The 17659-nt window shown below is 39.0% G+C and overlaps 1 protein-coding gene across 5 annotated transcripts in view; it reads right to left on the bottom strand.

Annotated features, from left to right (window-relative positions):
• LOC122556673 (nuclear factor NF-kappa-B p105 subunit-like) overlaps nt 1-17659 on the bottom strand; it is a 151293-nt gene that overhangs the window by 13416 nt on the left and 120218 nt on the right. For 4 of the 5 annotated variants that reach the window (XM_043703690.1, XM_043703689.1, XM_043703691.1 and 1 more), the window contains 6 exons: nt 16665-16828; nt 14488-14646; nt 11726-11830; nt 11408-11499; nt 8492-8630; nt 6198-6308 (listed from right to left, as the gene is read on the bottom strand). In XM_043703690.1, coding sequence (XP_043559625.1) covers nt 6198-6308; nt 8492-8630; nt 11408-11499; nt 11726-11830; nt 14488-14646; nt 16665-16828 — 770 coding nt within the window. The remainder of the gene's footprint in view (nt 1-6197; nt 6309-8491; nt 8631-11407; nt 11500-11725; nt 11831-14487; nt 14647-16664; nt 16829-17659) is intronic. The other variant, XM_043703692.1, reaches the window with a different exon arrangement.

Here is a 17659-nt window from a genome sequence, read left to right on the forward strand (position 1 = left end):
GGAGTCCAGAACTGGAGAGCATAGGTTTAGGGTGAGAGGGGAAAGATGTCAAAGAGACCGATAAAAGGGTCAATTTTTTCACGCAGAGGGTGGTACGTGTATGGAATGAGCTGCCAGAGGAAGTGGTGGAGGCTGGTACAATTGCAACATTTAAGAGGCAGTTGGATGGGTATATGAATAGGAAGTATTTGGAGGGATATGGGCCGGGTGCTGGCAGGTGGGACTAGATTGGGTTGGGATATCTGGTCGGCATGGACGGGTTAGACTGAAGGGTTTGTTTCCATGCTGTACATCTGTATGACTCTGTGACTCTATATTAAGGAGTGTGTTAGAAGCAAAAAGAAACGTTTAGAGGAGTAGGGAGGATATTCCAGTGCTTGTGGCCAAGCTAAGTGAAAGTGCTTATATGTCATCCCAGTATTGCAGCAGGTGAACACAGCTTGCTTCAGTATCTGAGGCATTGCAAATCATGTTGAATATTGTGTAATTGTCAGTGAATATCTGGCAATGATTAAAGAAAAGTAATTTAAGAAGCAGAGAAAGATGGTTGGACCTGAGACATTGCTCTGAGGTAAACCTGCAGTGAAATTTTGGAACTGTCATGATTAATCCACAACAATGATATTTTTTGTGCCAGGTATGACCACAATCAGTGTCAAGCTTTCCTTTGGATTCCCATTGAGTTCTGCTTTGCTTGGGCTCCCTCATTTTCAAGGACAATCACCCCTACCACCTCTTGAATTCAGCTCTTTTGTCCATGTTTGGATCAATGCTCTAATCGGATTACAACTGAGAGGTCCTGACACAATCTGAACTGAGCATCAAGGACTAAAAATGTGGTGCTGGAAAAGCACAGCTAGTCAGGCAGCATCCAAGGAGCAGGAGAGTCAACATTTCAACCATGAGCTCTTCATCAGGAATGAAGTGGTGGCCCAAGGGAACTGAGAATAAGTATGGGGTGGAGCTTTGGTGGAGGTAGCTGGGATTGCAATAGGTAGATGAAGGTGGGTGTGTGATGGTGATAGGTCGGACTGGAGGGTGGAGCTGATAGGTGGAAAGGAAGATGGACAGGTAGGACAGTTCAATAAGGTGATGCCAAGATGGAAGGTTGGATCTGAGATATGGTGCGGGGAGGGGAAATGAGAAAACTAGTGACATTGAAATTGATCCCGTGTGGTTTGAGGATACCAAGGCGGAAGATGAGGTATTTTTTGTCCAGGAGTTGGGCGACTAGAGTTTGGTGGTAGAGGAGGCCCAATACTTACATGTCCTTGGCAGAGTGGGAGGGGGAGTTAAAATGTTCAGCCACCAGGTGGTGGTGCTGTTTGGCGCGTGTGTCCCAGAGGTGTTCTCTGAAACGTTCCACAAGTTGGCGGCTTATCTCGCCAATGTAGAGGAGACCACATCGAAAGCAATGGATACAGAAGATGACGTGTGTGGAGGTACAGTTAAATCTCTTTCAGATGTGGAAGGATCCTTTGGGGCCTGAGGGGGAGGTGAGGGGGGAGCAGTGAGCGCAGGTTTTACACTTTTTGCGATGGCAGAGGAAGGTGCCGGGAGTGGACAGTGGGTTGGTGGGGAGCGTGGACCTAACAAGGGAGTCACGGAGTCTTTTCCAGCACCACACCTTTTGACTCTGATCTCCAGTATCTGCAGTCATTACTTTCGCCTAAGCATCAGGGAGCAGATTATTTCTGTGCAAATGCTGCTCCCTTTCATGACTTTGCCTATGATCAATAATAGACTTGTAGGATGATGACTGACTGGCCAGGATTTGTTTCTCATAGAGTAATTTTCCAAATTGCTGGGTAGTTATCAGAGTTGTCAGTGTTGTAGCTGTACTGGAACAGCTTGGCTTGGGATATGGCATAATCTAGAGCTTCAGTCCTATTGCTGGAATACTGTCAGGTCGTTTACAATATCCAGTATCCATCTTTTTCCATATCTTGCAGTGAATTCATTTGGCTGAATACTGGTATCTGTGATACTAGGGATCTCTGAAGGAGGCCAAGACTTTTCATGCACTTGGCATTTCTGATCAAAGACAGTTCCAAATGTTCAGCCATACCTTTTGTTCTGATATACTGGGGTCCCCCATCATTGAAATTGGAAATATTTTTGGGGTTCCATCCTCCAAGCATTTGATTAGTTGCCCAATTGGATTGATGTGACAGGTCTGCAGAGTTTAGACCTAATCCATGGTTGTGGAATCACATAGCTCTATCTAGCACTGTTGCTTATGTTTGTTGGCACGGAAGTAGTCTTGTGTTGTAACTCTTCATTTTTGGTATGCTTGGTGCTGCTCCTGGTATACCCACCTGCATTCTTCCTTGAACCAGCATTGACACCCTGGCTTCATCATATTGTTATACTGGAAAATATGAAGGACTCTGAAGGTACAGATTGTGGTTGAATGGGATACTACTGCTGTTGCACTGCCTAATGGATATCCACTTTTTAGTTGCTAGATTTGTTCAAAATCTTTCCATGAGTATCGTGGTAGTCCCATTCAATATGATGGAGGGTATCTTCAATGTAAAGACAGGATTTTGGCTGATTGGCAGAAGGCAGAGAGTGGGTATAAAGCGATGGCAGTTGGTAACTAGTGGAGTTCCTCAGGGGTCTATTTGAGACCAAAACCGTTTGTGTTATACATTAATGATCTAGGCGAAGGAACTGCTGCTACATTTGTGGATTGCATAAAGACAGATGGATGGCCAAGTAGTGTTGTGGAGGCGCGGAGTTTCGCAGAAGGACTTGGACAGGCTTGGAGAGTGGGCAGAGAAGTGTCACATAGAATACCCATGTGGCAAAATGTGAGGTTATGCATTTTGGAAGAAAGAACAAAGTTGTGGACACTTTCTAAATGAAGAAAGACTTCAGAAATCTGAAGCACAAAGGAGTCCTAATCAGGATTCTCATCAGGTCAAAATTTAGGTTCAGTTGAAAGTAGGAATGCAAATGCAATGTTAGCATTCTTTTCAAGAGAGCTATAATAGAAGAGCAGTGATGTTGCATAAGGCTCTGAGGTTGTATAAGGCTCTGATCAGACTGCATTTGGAATACTGTGAGCAGTTTTGGACCCTGCAGAATCACAAAATCATCATAGAATCTCAACAGTGAATATAGAGGGCATTTGTCCCACCAAGTCTGTACTAACCCTTCAAAGAGTATCGCACCCCTCTAACTCCAGATTTACCATTGCTAAGCCACCTAGCCTGCGTAACGCTGGACACTATGGAGCAATTTAGCATAATCAATGCACCTAACCTGTACATCTTTGGACTGTGGGAGAAAACTGGAGCAACCCGATGAAACCCATGCAAACATGGGAAAAATGTGCAAACTTCACACTGGCAGGTACCAAGGCTGGAAACAAACCTGGGTCACAAGTATCACAAACCTGAAGAGATGATCCCATAGAATAAGATGAGGAGGAATTTCTTCAGCCATGTAGTAACAAATCTGTGGAACTCATTGCAGCAGAAGGTTGTGGAGGCCAAGTCATTGAGTACATTTAAGACAGAGATAAATAAGTTCTTGACAGTAGGGGGGATCAACGGTTATGAAGCGAGGAAAGAGAATGGGATTGGTAAACTTATCAACCATGATCAGATGGTGGAGTAGACTCAATGGGCCAAATGGCCTAATTCTACTCCTATATCTTATGGTGTTATGGTTTTGACAAGGAGCCAATGCAAATGGTAAGCAAATGGACAAAAGGTGACTGATGCAAGTTAACACATGGGCAGCAGAGTTTTGTATAATCTCAGGTTAAAATGGGTAAAATGTGGTGGACTGGCCAGGAGTGTACTGGAATGGTCAGTCAAATCTAGAGGTAACAGAGGCATCAATGGGGGCTTTAACAGCAAATGAGCTAAGATTGGGCAAGGTCTGAAAATATTACAGAAGTAGAAATAAGCAGTCTTATTCTTAGCAACGGCATGAATGTGAGGTCAGAAGTTCATTTTGGGGTCAAATATGACACAAGGTTGTGAACAAACTGGCTTAATCTTAGACTGTTACCATGGAGAGGAATAGAGTAGTAGCTAGGGAACAGAATTTGGAGTGGTGTGCACAAGTGATGGCTTTGACCTTCCCAAAATTTAATGGAGGAAATTTCTGCTCATCCAGGATTGCAGTTTGAATAAGCAATGCAATAGATTTTTCTAAATAAAATCCTGTTTAACCTTTTAATGACTCTATCATTTTGTACTGGATAAAATCATAGATGTGCTTATTGTTTTTATATTTGTCATGAAGATGTATTGTAAAATATTAATTAATATAATTGACTGGATATGTGTGTGCATATATAAACATATATTAATCTGAATTTATTGAAAAAAAGCACTTTACAAATGGTGAATACTTCTACCTCAGCAAAAATGCTACATTTACACAGAACACAAGCTGCTTGTTGCTTGGGCTACAGCACTTTGAAGGAGGTCACATGGCACAGACAGACAGCGAGAACTTGTCACAGGGCGTGAAAACCATCTCATGAACGTATGTGAGCTGAAAACGCCTGGAAGGCGTCAGTACTGCAAATGGAGGGTACTTAAAGGAAAGGTTTGAATCTACAATATTATCTCCAGGAAAATAGAATTGAACTAGCCTTGACTGATCCAAAAAGTAATGCCAGCATCAAAAGCTTACTTAGAAAGTTACTTTGCCTACAGACCAGTTTTTTTGGACAATCTGTGAACAGTTCTTTTCTTTGACTTCAACCATTACTTGGCCAAAATAACTTTAAACGTAATACTCTTAGAGTTTTATATCTTTGTTCCAAACTTGGAGAGGTTGTGTTCATGCCTGTGTGTGCTATTTTCAAGAAAGGTAGTTGAATATATTTGCATTTTTAAAATCTTGCTTAATAGGTTTTGTTTCTTTGGTTCACTTTTTTTTGTCAATTAATTAGTTTACCCCTCCTAACTGGTTTGGAATAAGAAGTATTCTTTCATGAGGAACCCCAGAGTCTACAGTGTGGGAGCCCACAGTGCCTCTCATATGAGATTAAAACTCTTTGTACTGATCAGAATGGAATACAAGAAAGTCTACCTAAGAGGAAGATCTTGAAGTTGGATGGAAGAAGCATTGTGGTGTGAGGGTCATATGAACTGTATCTGGTTAGTCAAAAGGGCCTGTTCATTGAATGATCAACCATAAATTCAGTGATGATTCAAGAGAGGGAGGGATTAATTGGATGAGTTGGGGTAAAAGAGCACCTTCTGATTAAGTTTGGTCGACAATGGTGCAAAAACTACAAGGTAGAAGTTACGAAAGTGAGAGATGTGATCCCAGTCTGCATGCCCCTCAAAGGAAATACAAAGGAAAGCCTATCTAAACCTGACAATTATATTTGAATTTAAGTGTTATATTTGCATATTTAAGTCTTTATATCATGTTACAATTTCTCTGAGAAATCTGAACCAAACAAAAATCTTACAGTTTAACAATAGTGAAGGATTCAAGAGAGATGATAATGTGTTGGAGCGAGGAGTTATCAGTGTTTGTATACAGCAGAATTGTCTGATGGCAGGAAGGAATGTTAGTTGGCTGGAGGCATGTTTTCTGCCACCAGGATACATTCGATCTTAGAGAGTTGCCACACAATCTGATCAGCCACCAATTCTGTAGTCTCAGTAGTACCACAGGAGCATTGGCAAATTGTTGCAACAATAACTGGTACCACCAATCAAAATGCTGCAAACTTAGGATAGAGGCCTGAGGAATGTGGTGTCATGCTTTGAAGGTAAAGTGGGTGGGAGAATGGGCCAGTAATGGAGGTGTCCACCTTCCCACTCAAGAGGGATCACCTGTTGGGTTTCCTTCCTGCATCTGTACACTCCCACCTCAACATTGCAGCTGGGGCATTAAATATTAAAATATGACTATTTAAGAGTCTCTACTAGGAAAAGAATGAATGGACCTTCCTCGGACAACTGGGAAACCTTTCAGAAATGCCCACCCTCAACTCATTGATAGGGTTCTGTAAAATTCTGCCTATGTAAACTAATGCTATACTCACGGATGATATCACTAAAGGTGAGCATGTAGATGAGAAATGTGTGGGACCAGGATTGGAAGAAGTTGAGGGTGAAAGTGAGGGAGCAGGAAGTGGAGCAATTGAAAGTGTTTCTTTGGTTGTGGTAAGACTAGAACTGAATTGTTACTGTTATTGTTTAATTACTCACCCCTTCCCAGATCATCACTATATATTTCTGCGTGACCTTCTGGTGTACCCTCAAAGTTATCTGAGCAATTATGTAAAGATTTGTGCCATTTTTTCTGAATGTGCTCTTTGTCTGGAAAAATAAGGAAATAAAGGGGAGGAAAGGAAATCAAAAAGCTATTCAATCTTATTAGTTGTGATATTTTTAACTTTGAGCACTGGGTAACATTTGACTGAAGTGAATTGACTACCACTTTTATAGTTTTTTGAAATTAACAAGATATAGTTTATTGCATTTATCAATTACTTACAAGTTACATTGACATGATAGACATTTTTACAGAAAGTTTGAGGAGGATCAGTTGTCAAGATTTCACTTCTGCAAGATCCTAAGATGGTAAGTATGTAAGTTAGCTCACTAAACTTGAAGGCATGTTTTCAGACATTTCGTCCCCATACTCGTTAACATAATCAGTGAGAGTTTCCGGTGAAGCAATGGTGGTATGTCCCACTTTTCTATTTATACATCTTGATTTCTTAAGGTGGGTGATGTCATTTCTGTTTCTTTTTTTCAAGGGGAGGTAGATTGGATCTAAATCGATGTGTTTATTGGTGGAGTTCGGTGAGACTGCTATGCCTCTAAGAATTTTTGTGCGTGTCTTTGTTTTGCCTGTCCTAGAATGTGTGTGTTATCCCAGTCAAACTAGTAGACCTATGCCTCACCATCCACTTCACATTCAACAACAAAACCTACAAACAAATCAATGGAACACCTATGGGATCACCAATATCAGGGCTCATAGTGGAAGCAGTAATGCAGAGACCTGAACAAGCTGCCCTCCCATCTATCCAACCCAAACCTTGGGTCTACTACATAGATGACACTTTGTCATCCCAAAACGGAATAAATTAGAGGAAACATACAACACCATCAACATTATCCTGACAGGCATAAAATTCACAAAAGAGGAGGAGAACTCCCATTCTTAGACGTAACAGTTGAATGCACAATTAACAGAAAGCTTCAAACTAGCATCTATAGAAAAGCAACAAACCCAGACCAAATACTTAACTCCAGAAGCAATCATCCCAAAACTCACAAACAGAGCTGCATAAAGACATTATTTCAATGACCTACATCACACTGCTGAACCCAAGAACTACAAAAGCAGAAGAAAAATATTTATACAATGTTTTCAAGAAAAACGGGTACCAATAAACACAATCCAATTTCTCAGAAACAAACCCAAACAAGCAGACACAACGCAACCAAACTATAGCCACATTACCTTACATCAAAGACATATCAGAAATGACTTCCAGACTACTCAGACCCCTTGGCATCATGGTAGCCTATAAACCTACCAACACACTTAAAGAGCTAACTCCACTTGAAAAAAAGAAACAGAAATGAAATCCCCCACCTTACAAAACCAAGACCTATGAATAGAGAGGTGGGACATACCACCAGCACTTCACTGGAGACTCTCACTGATGATGTTAGCTAGTATGGCAGTAAAACATCTGAAAACATAACTTTAAGCTCAGTGAGCTAACCTACATCCATATCATCAACCTAAGCTACAAATATTCTCAAAAATCACTAAGATCCTAAGATGCTCTATCCACAAGACCACATGACATCATCATAGGGTTTATGGCACTCTGCATTAACCCTTCCAGAATTGTACACAATATATTTTTGCATTACCTATTGGACCTACTGCCTAGCTTGCCAATGAAAACATCATTCTTTTATTTTGGTAGTTGTGACATATTTTGTTTAGAGATAACAAAAAGTAGACCACTGGCTAGTAGCAAGCTTAATTTTTGTCAGATAACTATTTTACCAGAAAGTGGCTAGTTAATGTAGACTCTCGAAACCACAGAATCAGGTTTTGATTCCAAATCTGTTTGTCATTTCAAATCCATTTATTTTATGCAATGGGATTAGTTAGTAAAGGCTGAATAAATAGTTTGAATTTTATCATCTTGCACGGAAATACTGAAGTGTACACCACGCTCTCGACAGCTTCTGATAATTGATTATTAATGAAACGCTATGAGGGAAATCCGTGAACTACTATAGCCAAAGGGGGGGGGTTAATAAAGTAACTTATAAAAAGTAGACAATCAAAAATATTATATGGAAACTGCACAGAAATTAAACATCATATGCTTTATAAATTATTCGCATATAGGAATTCACAAGTAAATAATTTACATAAATATCTGACAAAAGAGAATATAGAATTTTATATTTTAAGAACTGCAATTAACTATGAAAAAGCAGAATTATAAATTAATAATACTTACGCTTTATATGTGGGTAATATATAAATGGTTTTGGTTGACTGGTTTCACCATCAGAACGTCTACGTAACTGGACAAATACTGAGACAGGGTTTGTAATGTGAATGTCAAAATATTTTGGCGTCTTGAAAACAATGGCAAACTGGAAAACATAACAAATTTTACAATTTACTATATTTTCTGAGAACAAACAAAATGTAATCCCTCAATCTGTGAATAGAATCACTATTAAGATCAAATAGAGCAACTGAAATAAAAGAGCACCCTGAATCCAATTTGCCTGCAAACCTGCTGCCCCATCATTATAAATGGTCCCAATACTTATTGTCAAGCCACTTATTTTGAAGTCAAATTATTTCTAAACTAATGTACCTAACAAAAAATTGAGCAAATGTTAGTTCAATATATCATTCAGAAATTTATAGACATCAGTGTATAACAAGATATTTTGGCCTTTTAATCATTTAAAAGAGACTTAATAAATTCTTGGCTTTGTTGTGCAACAACATAGAACATAGAACAATATAGTGCAGAACAGGCCCTTCGGCCCTCGATGTTGCGCCGACCTGTGAACTATTCTCAGCTCGTACTCCTGCACTATCCCAAAATCATCCATGTGCTTATCTAAGGATTGTTTAAATCTCCTTCATGTGGCTGAGTTGACTACATCAGCAGGTAGTGCACTCCATGCCCTCACCACTCTCTGTGTAAAGAACCTGCCTCTGACATCTGTCTTAAATCTATCACCCCTCAATTTGTTGTTATGCCCCTCATACAAACTGAAGTAATCATCCTAGGAAAAAGACTTTCACTGTCTACCCTATCTAATCCTCTGATCATCTTGTATGTCTCTGTCAAATCCTCTCTTAGCCTTCTTCTTGCCAATGAGAACAGGTTCAAGTCTCTCAGCCTTTCCTCATAAGACCTTTCCTCCAGACTAGGCAACATCCTGGTAAATCTCCTCTGCACCTTTTCCAATGCTTCCACATCCTTCCCAAAATATTCCAAGTGTGGCCGTACCAGCGTTTTATATAGTTGCAGCATGATATTGCGGCTCCGGAACTCAATCCCTCTACGAATGAAACCTAACCCACCGTATGCCTTCTTAACAGCACTATCCACCTGGGTGGCAACTTTTAGGGATGTATGTACATGGACTCCAAGATCCCTCTGCACATCCACACTACCAAGAATCTTTCCATTGACCCAGTACCCTGCCTTCTTGTTATTCTTCCCAAAGTGCATCACCTCACATTTAGCTGCATTGAACTCCATTTGTCACCTCTCAGCCCAATTCTAAAGCAACACTTTTGCACATAACAAAGGTTGGAATGGCTGTATATTAGATTACATTACAGTGTGGAAACAGGCCCTTTGGCCCAACAAGTCCACACCGACCCGCCGAAGCATAATCCACCCATACCCCTACATTTACCCCTTACCTAACACTACAGGCAATTTAGCATGGCCAATTCACCTAACCTGCACATCTTTGGACTGTGGGAGGAAACCGGAGCACCCAGAGGAAACCCATGCAGACACGGGAAGAATGTGCAAACTCCACACAGTCAGTCGCCTGAGGCGGGAATTGAACCCGGGTCTCTGGCGCTGTGAGGCAGCAGTGCTAGCCACTGTGTCACCGTGCCGCTGATTGATAGAAATTCAATAGCAACCCTCAAAAGGAAATTAAATAAATACATGAAGAAGAGAACAGCTATAACAGAGTCAGTCTAAGGGATTAATTGGTTGCTCTTTGAAAGGGACAGAACAGAATTGTCAAAAAACTGATATTTCTGGAACAAAAATAGAAATTGCTGGAAAATCTCAGCAGGTCTGGCAGACCAAAACCTGTTCTGAAGTAGGGTCACTGTACCTGAGACATTAACTCTCATTTGTCTCCACAGAAGCTGCCAGACTTGCTGAGATTTTCCAGCAATTTCTGCTTTTGTACTAGATTTCCAGCATCTGCAGTTCTTTGGTTTTGTTTAAAAATCAATAATCGTGTTATGTCAAGAGAACAATGAATTTGATTATGTAGATAGTTCTATGACTACCAAATAGGATTATCTTTTTGAATTCTTTTAAATTGACGTTTCTTAGTTAGACAGTCATATGGGCATCTCAAAGACTCCCTGGTATCTACAAACCTGAATATTGAATGAGTCAGCATGGGAAGTTGTGGGGAATGGCAATTGGCTATATGGAGGTGGAGGATGAGGGGGGAATAGGAATATGGAGAATGAAAGCGAGGCAGGAGGGATGGGAAGGAAAGAGGACTTCATATTCATCAAAAAAAAGGATCAATGTTCCAGCAAATTGGAACAGGCCTTCTAATGTTTTTCTTTGGAAGTGGACTACATCTGCTTCTGTTTCTACTTCTATGGATTGGGGGGGGAGGTGGGGGGGGGGAAGGGGGAAGGGTGCGGGCAATGATGGGGTGCAGCCCCAACTCCAGCCCACTCCCTCAGACTCTGAAAGTTGAAAAATGGAGGACATCCAAGAGGCTGGATGCGATGTTGGGAAATGGTTCAAATCATGATTCCAACCACAAAGGAAAATCTGGTGCAAAATACCTATAATGCATTGTTCATTAATATAAGTACTCAAATTGTGAGGAGCTTATGTTTAATTTTGTGATAAATACATCCTCTACACAAAACATTTATTTTCAGGAGCTGATGAAGCAGATCATTCTCATGGCCATACTTTACTCAAGGTTAAAATAATTAATCAATGACACAAATTGTTTAAGTGCACTGAAAGTATATTGAGCTTTATTCTTTAAAAATGTGAATTTTTCTTTTAATTGCTGGATTTTTTCAATAATTATCTTAATTTTACTTAAAAATTAATAGTTTGTAGTTTAACGCCTGAACATCTATTTTGTGTAGAGCTATGAAATATTTTGGGGCTATCTACCTGTCTGTGAACATCAGCTGCACCAAATTTTCCAAATGCCTCCCAAATATGGCCACTCTCATCTTCTTGATAGAAGCGTACCTGAATATCATCTGAGGAAAGAAATATATTAATTCAAGCATTGATAATTATCTAAGTTCCTTTTATTTCACACAATAAAAGGATAATAATGCGGTTCAGCTTACATGCAAAACAGTAAAAAGTAAGTAAAAACCTGTCAAATAATAACATTTCACAAAACTATCTACTAATCTTTAAAATGACAAATCAAAATATCTGAAAGAAATAATGTAAAATTTTAATTATCAGATGGTTTACCTTTTTGAACCTTATCACAAAGCAGAAAGACCTCATCCCCACCCATGACACTCCCAGCTGTTTTGGCCATTCTTGCTATTCGCAAACTTGATGCATTAGGTGCTTCTATAAAACAAAACAGAATATTTAAAACTCATTCTCTGTAAAATCTGCCACTTAATTCTTTCCAAAGATGGAAAGCAATATACCAGAAAAAAAATGGTTAGTCATAGCATTCCAGAAGTGTTCTGATTTGTATTTTTCATAGAATCCTTACAACACAGAAAGAAGCCATTTCACCCACTGAGTCTGCACTAACCCTCCAAAGTGCATCCCACCCAGACCCAGACTCCCAAACATATCCTGCGTCACCACATTTCTCATGGCTAATCCACCTAGCCTGTAAATTCCTAGTCACAAAAGACAATTTAGCATGGCCAATCAATCTAACGTGGTTAACTAACAGAAAATTTAATTATAATGTTTGGGGAAGGCAGAATTTTTTTTTATTTACTCCTGAGACATTGGCATTGCTGGCATTTATTGCCCATCTCTAGTTGTCCTTGACATGGTGGTGGTGAGCTGTCTTCTTGAACTATGACAATTCATGTGTTGTAGGTAGACCATTAATACTACAAGGGAGGGAGTTCCAAGATTTTGACACAGCTACAGTGAAGGAATGGTGATATGTTGTTATGTTAGGATGGTGAGTGGCTTGGAGAGGAAACTGTGGGTGGTGGTGTTCCTATGTATCTGCATCTCTTGTACTTCTGGATGGAAGTGATCATGGGCTTGGATGATGCTCAGGAATCTTGACAAATTTCTGCAGTGCATCTTGTAAATAATACACACTGCTGATACTGAGTATCAATGGTGGAGAGAATGGATATAGTTCCAATCAAACGGACTGCTTTGTCCTGGATGGTGTCAAGTTTTTTGAGTGTTGTTGGAGGTACTCTTATTCAGGTAAGTGGGGAGTAATCCATCACACTGCTGATGTGTGCCTTGTAGACAATGAACAAGCTTTGGGGAGTCAGCAGGTGAGTTACCTACTGCAATATTCCTAGCCTCTGACCTGCTCTGGGAGCAATTATTTTTATGTGGCAACTCCAGTTCAGTTTCCAATCAACATAATCCCCAGGGTGTTGATAATGGGGATTCGGTGATGGTAACGCAACTGAATGTCAAGAGACAGTAGTTATATAGCCTCTTATTGGTGATGGTCATTGCTTTGCATTGTGCAGCATGAATGTTACTTGCCACTCTTCAGACCAAGCCTGGATATTGTCCAGGTTTTGTTGCTTTTGAACACATACTGCTTTAGTATCTGAGGTACTGAACTTTGTGTAATCATCGGTGAACATCCCCACTTCTGATCTTATGATGGAGAGAAAGTCATTGATGAAGCAGCTGAAAATGGTTGAGCTTAGGGTACTAGCCTGAAGAATGCCTGAAGGGATATTTTGGAGTTGTTGACTGACCTCCAACAACCATAGCCATTTTCCTATATGCCAGATATATTCCAATCAAAAGAGAGTTTGTTTCTGATTTTCACTCATTCCAGATTTGCTCGGGTACCTTAGTATTCCACTCAGTCAAATGCAGTCTTGATGTCAAATGCCATCAATCTCTGGAAGTCAGCCTTTTTATCCCATGTTTGAACCTAAAGTTGTAATGAGGTCATGAACTGAGTGGGCTTGGCAGAACCCAAACAGGGTTCCAGTGAGCAGGTTATTGCTGAGCAGGTGTTGCTTGATAGCACCGTTGATGACACTTTCCATCACTATTCTGATGATTGGTCTGTTGGGCAGTAATTGGTCAGTTTGGATTTGTCCTGCTTTTTGTCATCAGGACATATCTGGGTGATTTTCGACATTGTTGGGCAGATGCTAGCATTGTGGCTGTATTGGAATAACCTGACTAGAGATGCAGCAAGTTCTGGAGCAGAAGTCTTCAGTATTATTGCTAGAATGTTGTCGGGGGCCATAGGCTTCGCAGTACCCAGTGCCTCCACTGTTTCTTGGTATCATATAGAGTGTATCAAATTTGGAATGGGCATCAGTTTGCCAGGCTTCTAATTAGTCAGGTCCAAATATTGGTAGCATGCAACATCAGCAAAAGCTTTATGGGTGTATCTGGGACAGTTTCAAGCAAGTGTGTGTGAGGAAAACTCCTAAACACACACAATTGCCAGATAATGTCTGTTGTGAGTTCTATTGTAAGCCTAATAATGGCCCCAGAATGCATCTCATCAATGGGGGTAAATAGTCTCAGAGCATATTGAATATATATAAAGAGACACTGGCACAACAAGTGAAGAAACAAAAGGCCCAAACATCTTTCGCTCTTTATGAGTCTCAGTGTCAAACATCATCACATCATTTTGTCCTCCAAATGTTTTGCTGACAGTTGGGAAGACATGACTGTTACTTGAAGTGCTGTTAAAGTGTTTTTCTGGAGTAAATTAAGAAATTTGAAATTCACCCCTTAATATAAACTCACACAGGTATTGACAAGTTCTTTGCATTACTGATGACACTAACAAAATTGAATAATAAATAATTCACTTATTCAAAATTTGGATTTAGTTTGTCCAATTTCATGAAAGTCATACATGCCCCATACTTCTTATAATTATATGTTGTAAGTGTGCACTGAAATGTTTGCCTTAATATAATTTGAGCCATCAAGGAAAATTCAAATGACTGCACAAGAATAATTCATGAGATAAAAGCATCTTATTTAACTAACACATACATGTATATAATTTTAAACGCACTCACTGCTGTCAAAGATGGGATCTGACATAACAGAGCTAAGGGTACGTGTAAATTTGCCATCACTTCCTGGTAGGTATGGAGTAAACATCAGACGAACGACACTGAGATCCATATACTTGGTCTGCTTCTGTGCTTGCTGGCGGATTCTTTCCCTGTCTTCTTCTAACAGCCAAAACAGATCAATACAGTATTAACTTCATAATTGTTACCTAATTCCAAGGACTGCCACTATCAGACATGGGTCAATCATTTGATGTTATGGGCAACAAATATAGCACCTGACATTTGTTAGACTTGTTCTTGCCCATTTAGCTGTGACAATATTTAATGTCCAATGTTGTTGAAAGTGTGAGTTTGGTTTGATTTATTGTAGTTATGTATACTGAAGTACAGTGAAAAGTTTTGTTTAGTGAGCAGCACAGGCAGATCATTCCAAAACAGAAGAGTTATACTGAAGCAAGAAAAACAGGGAAAGAAACAGCTAATCAAATTTTAAGATTGCAAAATTCACAATACACTAAGTGAGAAGGAAATATAATTTAAGTGAGTGAATTCAATGACAAATTAGGTACAGAAAGAGAACTAAAGTGAAGCAATGGAAGATTGGATTATGAGGGAGAAGCAGGTGGAGAAGATGCGAGGAAAGAGAAAAATAGAAATATAGACAATAGGAGCAGGAGTAAGCCATTTGGCCCCTTGAAGCCTGCCCCACCATTCATGAGTATTCTGGCTGATTACCCATCCCTATAGCTTGTTCTCACCTTACCCCCCATTATCCTTTGATCTACTAACCCCTAAATGCTATATGCAACTGTTCATTGAAATCATACAATGTTTTAGCATTGAAAGAGAATAAAAAAACATTATTTTTTAAGTTTACATTTTTAACATCTCCAACTTAAAGAAATATTTTGCACATTAATTTATTTTTTTGTGCGAGACAGGTTGCTTGTTAATTATAACATTAATTTTACATTGCTAAAAGGGTATTTAGACTAAAATAGATAAACATGACTTTCAATGGTAAGTTCACTTAGTATCTAAGGTGCAAATACAGTTACTTTATGTCAATTAATGTATTCCTAAGGCTGAAGAGAGTGTGCAAATTGCTTTTGTATGGCTAACACTAGTCTATCATAACCTTTAGATTTATGCATTGAAACACAAGTCTGCCCTTACCTGAAGTTGCTGTAGTATTTCTGTATAAAACAGTTGAGCACCATTATCCACACTGTTGTTGAATTAACTTCATAAAGCCCGTTATTGTGTTATCAAGTCACCTTTTATTTATAAGTGCATATTACAAGACACTGATCCAGCTAGCCCAGAGCTAGTTCCTATAGTGAACAGAACCCCTGTTTATAGCTATCAACCAGGCCTTTCTGACTGGATTAGGATAACAGCCCCAATCAGGGAACTCATATTCTATGAGGTCCATCTGGCTGACCTTGTTCCAATCACTACACTTGTTTTGACAGCAACTTATGACCCAATGTGTATGAATGCTGATCAAGGTTGCAACATATAGAAATGTTTGCTAAGATTTCATTTTAAAATAACTTGGCCAGAAGTAATAAAGTTATTTCCTACAGTTTTAATTGAACAAAATCTGTCTTTCAGTTTTGTGTATTTTTTGCTGGTGACAGTCAATTTGAAAAAGTATACAATTAATCCACATTTGCAAAATTAATATAAGATTTGTTATCTTATCCTGCTTCAATTGCCTCTTCCCAGTAGTGAAGTACTGTAATTAGATTTATAGAACTTCAACTCCATGCTTGAGTATTTTTCTACAGGAAAATAGTTGCATTTCTCACTTTAGTCAATGACCAATTGCCGGTAAAATTGTAAGCATTTTTGTGTATCTTACAGCTATTTTACTGGAATGCAATATCCAAATTTAATTTATGAAGAGGCATTTCCATTCAGCCAGCCAAAACTAGATTTCAGAACTTATATTTTATTTCTTACAAAATGCCTCTAACAACTGAAAAAACAAACAAACATTTTGTGTAAAGTCCCAACAATTGTGCATTTTGATTATGAAATGAGGAGCTCATAGCTTTACAACTGGTGGTGAAGCCAACTACCAGCAACTAACATGTAAACGTTTACAGAGTATTCTATATTGAGAGCTTTAAATACTGAATGAACAATACAGCTGAATAATATTAACTCACTCTTTAGTTGTTTCTGTTGCAATTCCATTTCATTTTCATTATTTCCATTAAGAAGTGAAGCATTCCCATTTTGGGCATCTGAGGTCCATGACTTAATCAGCTGTTGTTCTATAATTGTTACTACATCCTTCTTAGGAACATGAAGGATTCCAAGGTTGGGAAAGCTAATCAGAAAATACATTTGTTAGTCACTCTCACAGAGAGATGCAAAAGAAAATCAGTTCACTATAATAAATATTTATAACCTATTTCCAGTCAGTTGACCTCATAGAATATGATAACTTTATTTAAAATATATTATTTTGTCATGCAATGAAATAACGCACTACTCCTTAGTCTCTGAAACATTAGTTCAAATAATGTTCAGATTGCTTAGATCAAAGTTTCCTTCCTCTACTATATGTTTTAGAATTGACTTTTAGTTTCAAGAATTAAAGCTTTGAGTACACAATAAATGGAAACACTTGGTTAAGAAACTGTCATGCATCTAATGTAAATGCATATCAAGCACTCCTGTTCTTACTCCAGTAGAAAGGTAAACTCTGCTTATTTTATAAGGACATAGTGAAGGTGAGAAAATTAAACAATGAATGGCCCATCTTGAACCTCTCAGTGGAAACACAAGTTGAAATGAGGGTAATCATATCCAATATAAATATAAATTCTTGATGTATATCCCAGAATCAAAGAGTTGGGTTGTGAGTATAACATAATTAGATTAGGAACACCTTCAAAAGGCACGGCACATTAGCAGATGCTTCATTTATCTGGGGTTTTCTCAGAGAGGGCAACTGCAGGTCTGGTCTTGGGTGGCAGCTCATTTTAAGTTCTTGAGAGAAAAGATAACTGTAATCTTCAATTAGCTTGAAGCTGGAGGAGAAAATCTAGTTATTTTCAGTTAGCTTGCAGAATGCAGTGAAGTTTAAGTTTGAGATAAGAAGTCCACAGTCAGGACATTTTGAAGAAAATGTGGAGGATCATTGAGTCAAAAGGTA

Source organism: Chiloscyllium plagiosum, chromosome 14, assembly GCF_004010195.1.
Source record: "Chiloscyllium plagiosum isolate BGI_BamShark_2017 chromosome 14, ASM401019v2, whole genome shotgun sequence".
NCBI classification, from domain to species: domain Eukaryota; kingdom Metazoa; phylum Chordata; class Chondrichthyes; order Orectolobiformes; family Hemiscylliidae; genus Chiloscyllium; species Chiloscyllium plagiosum.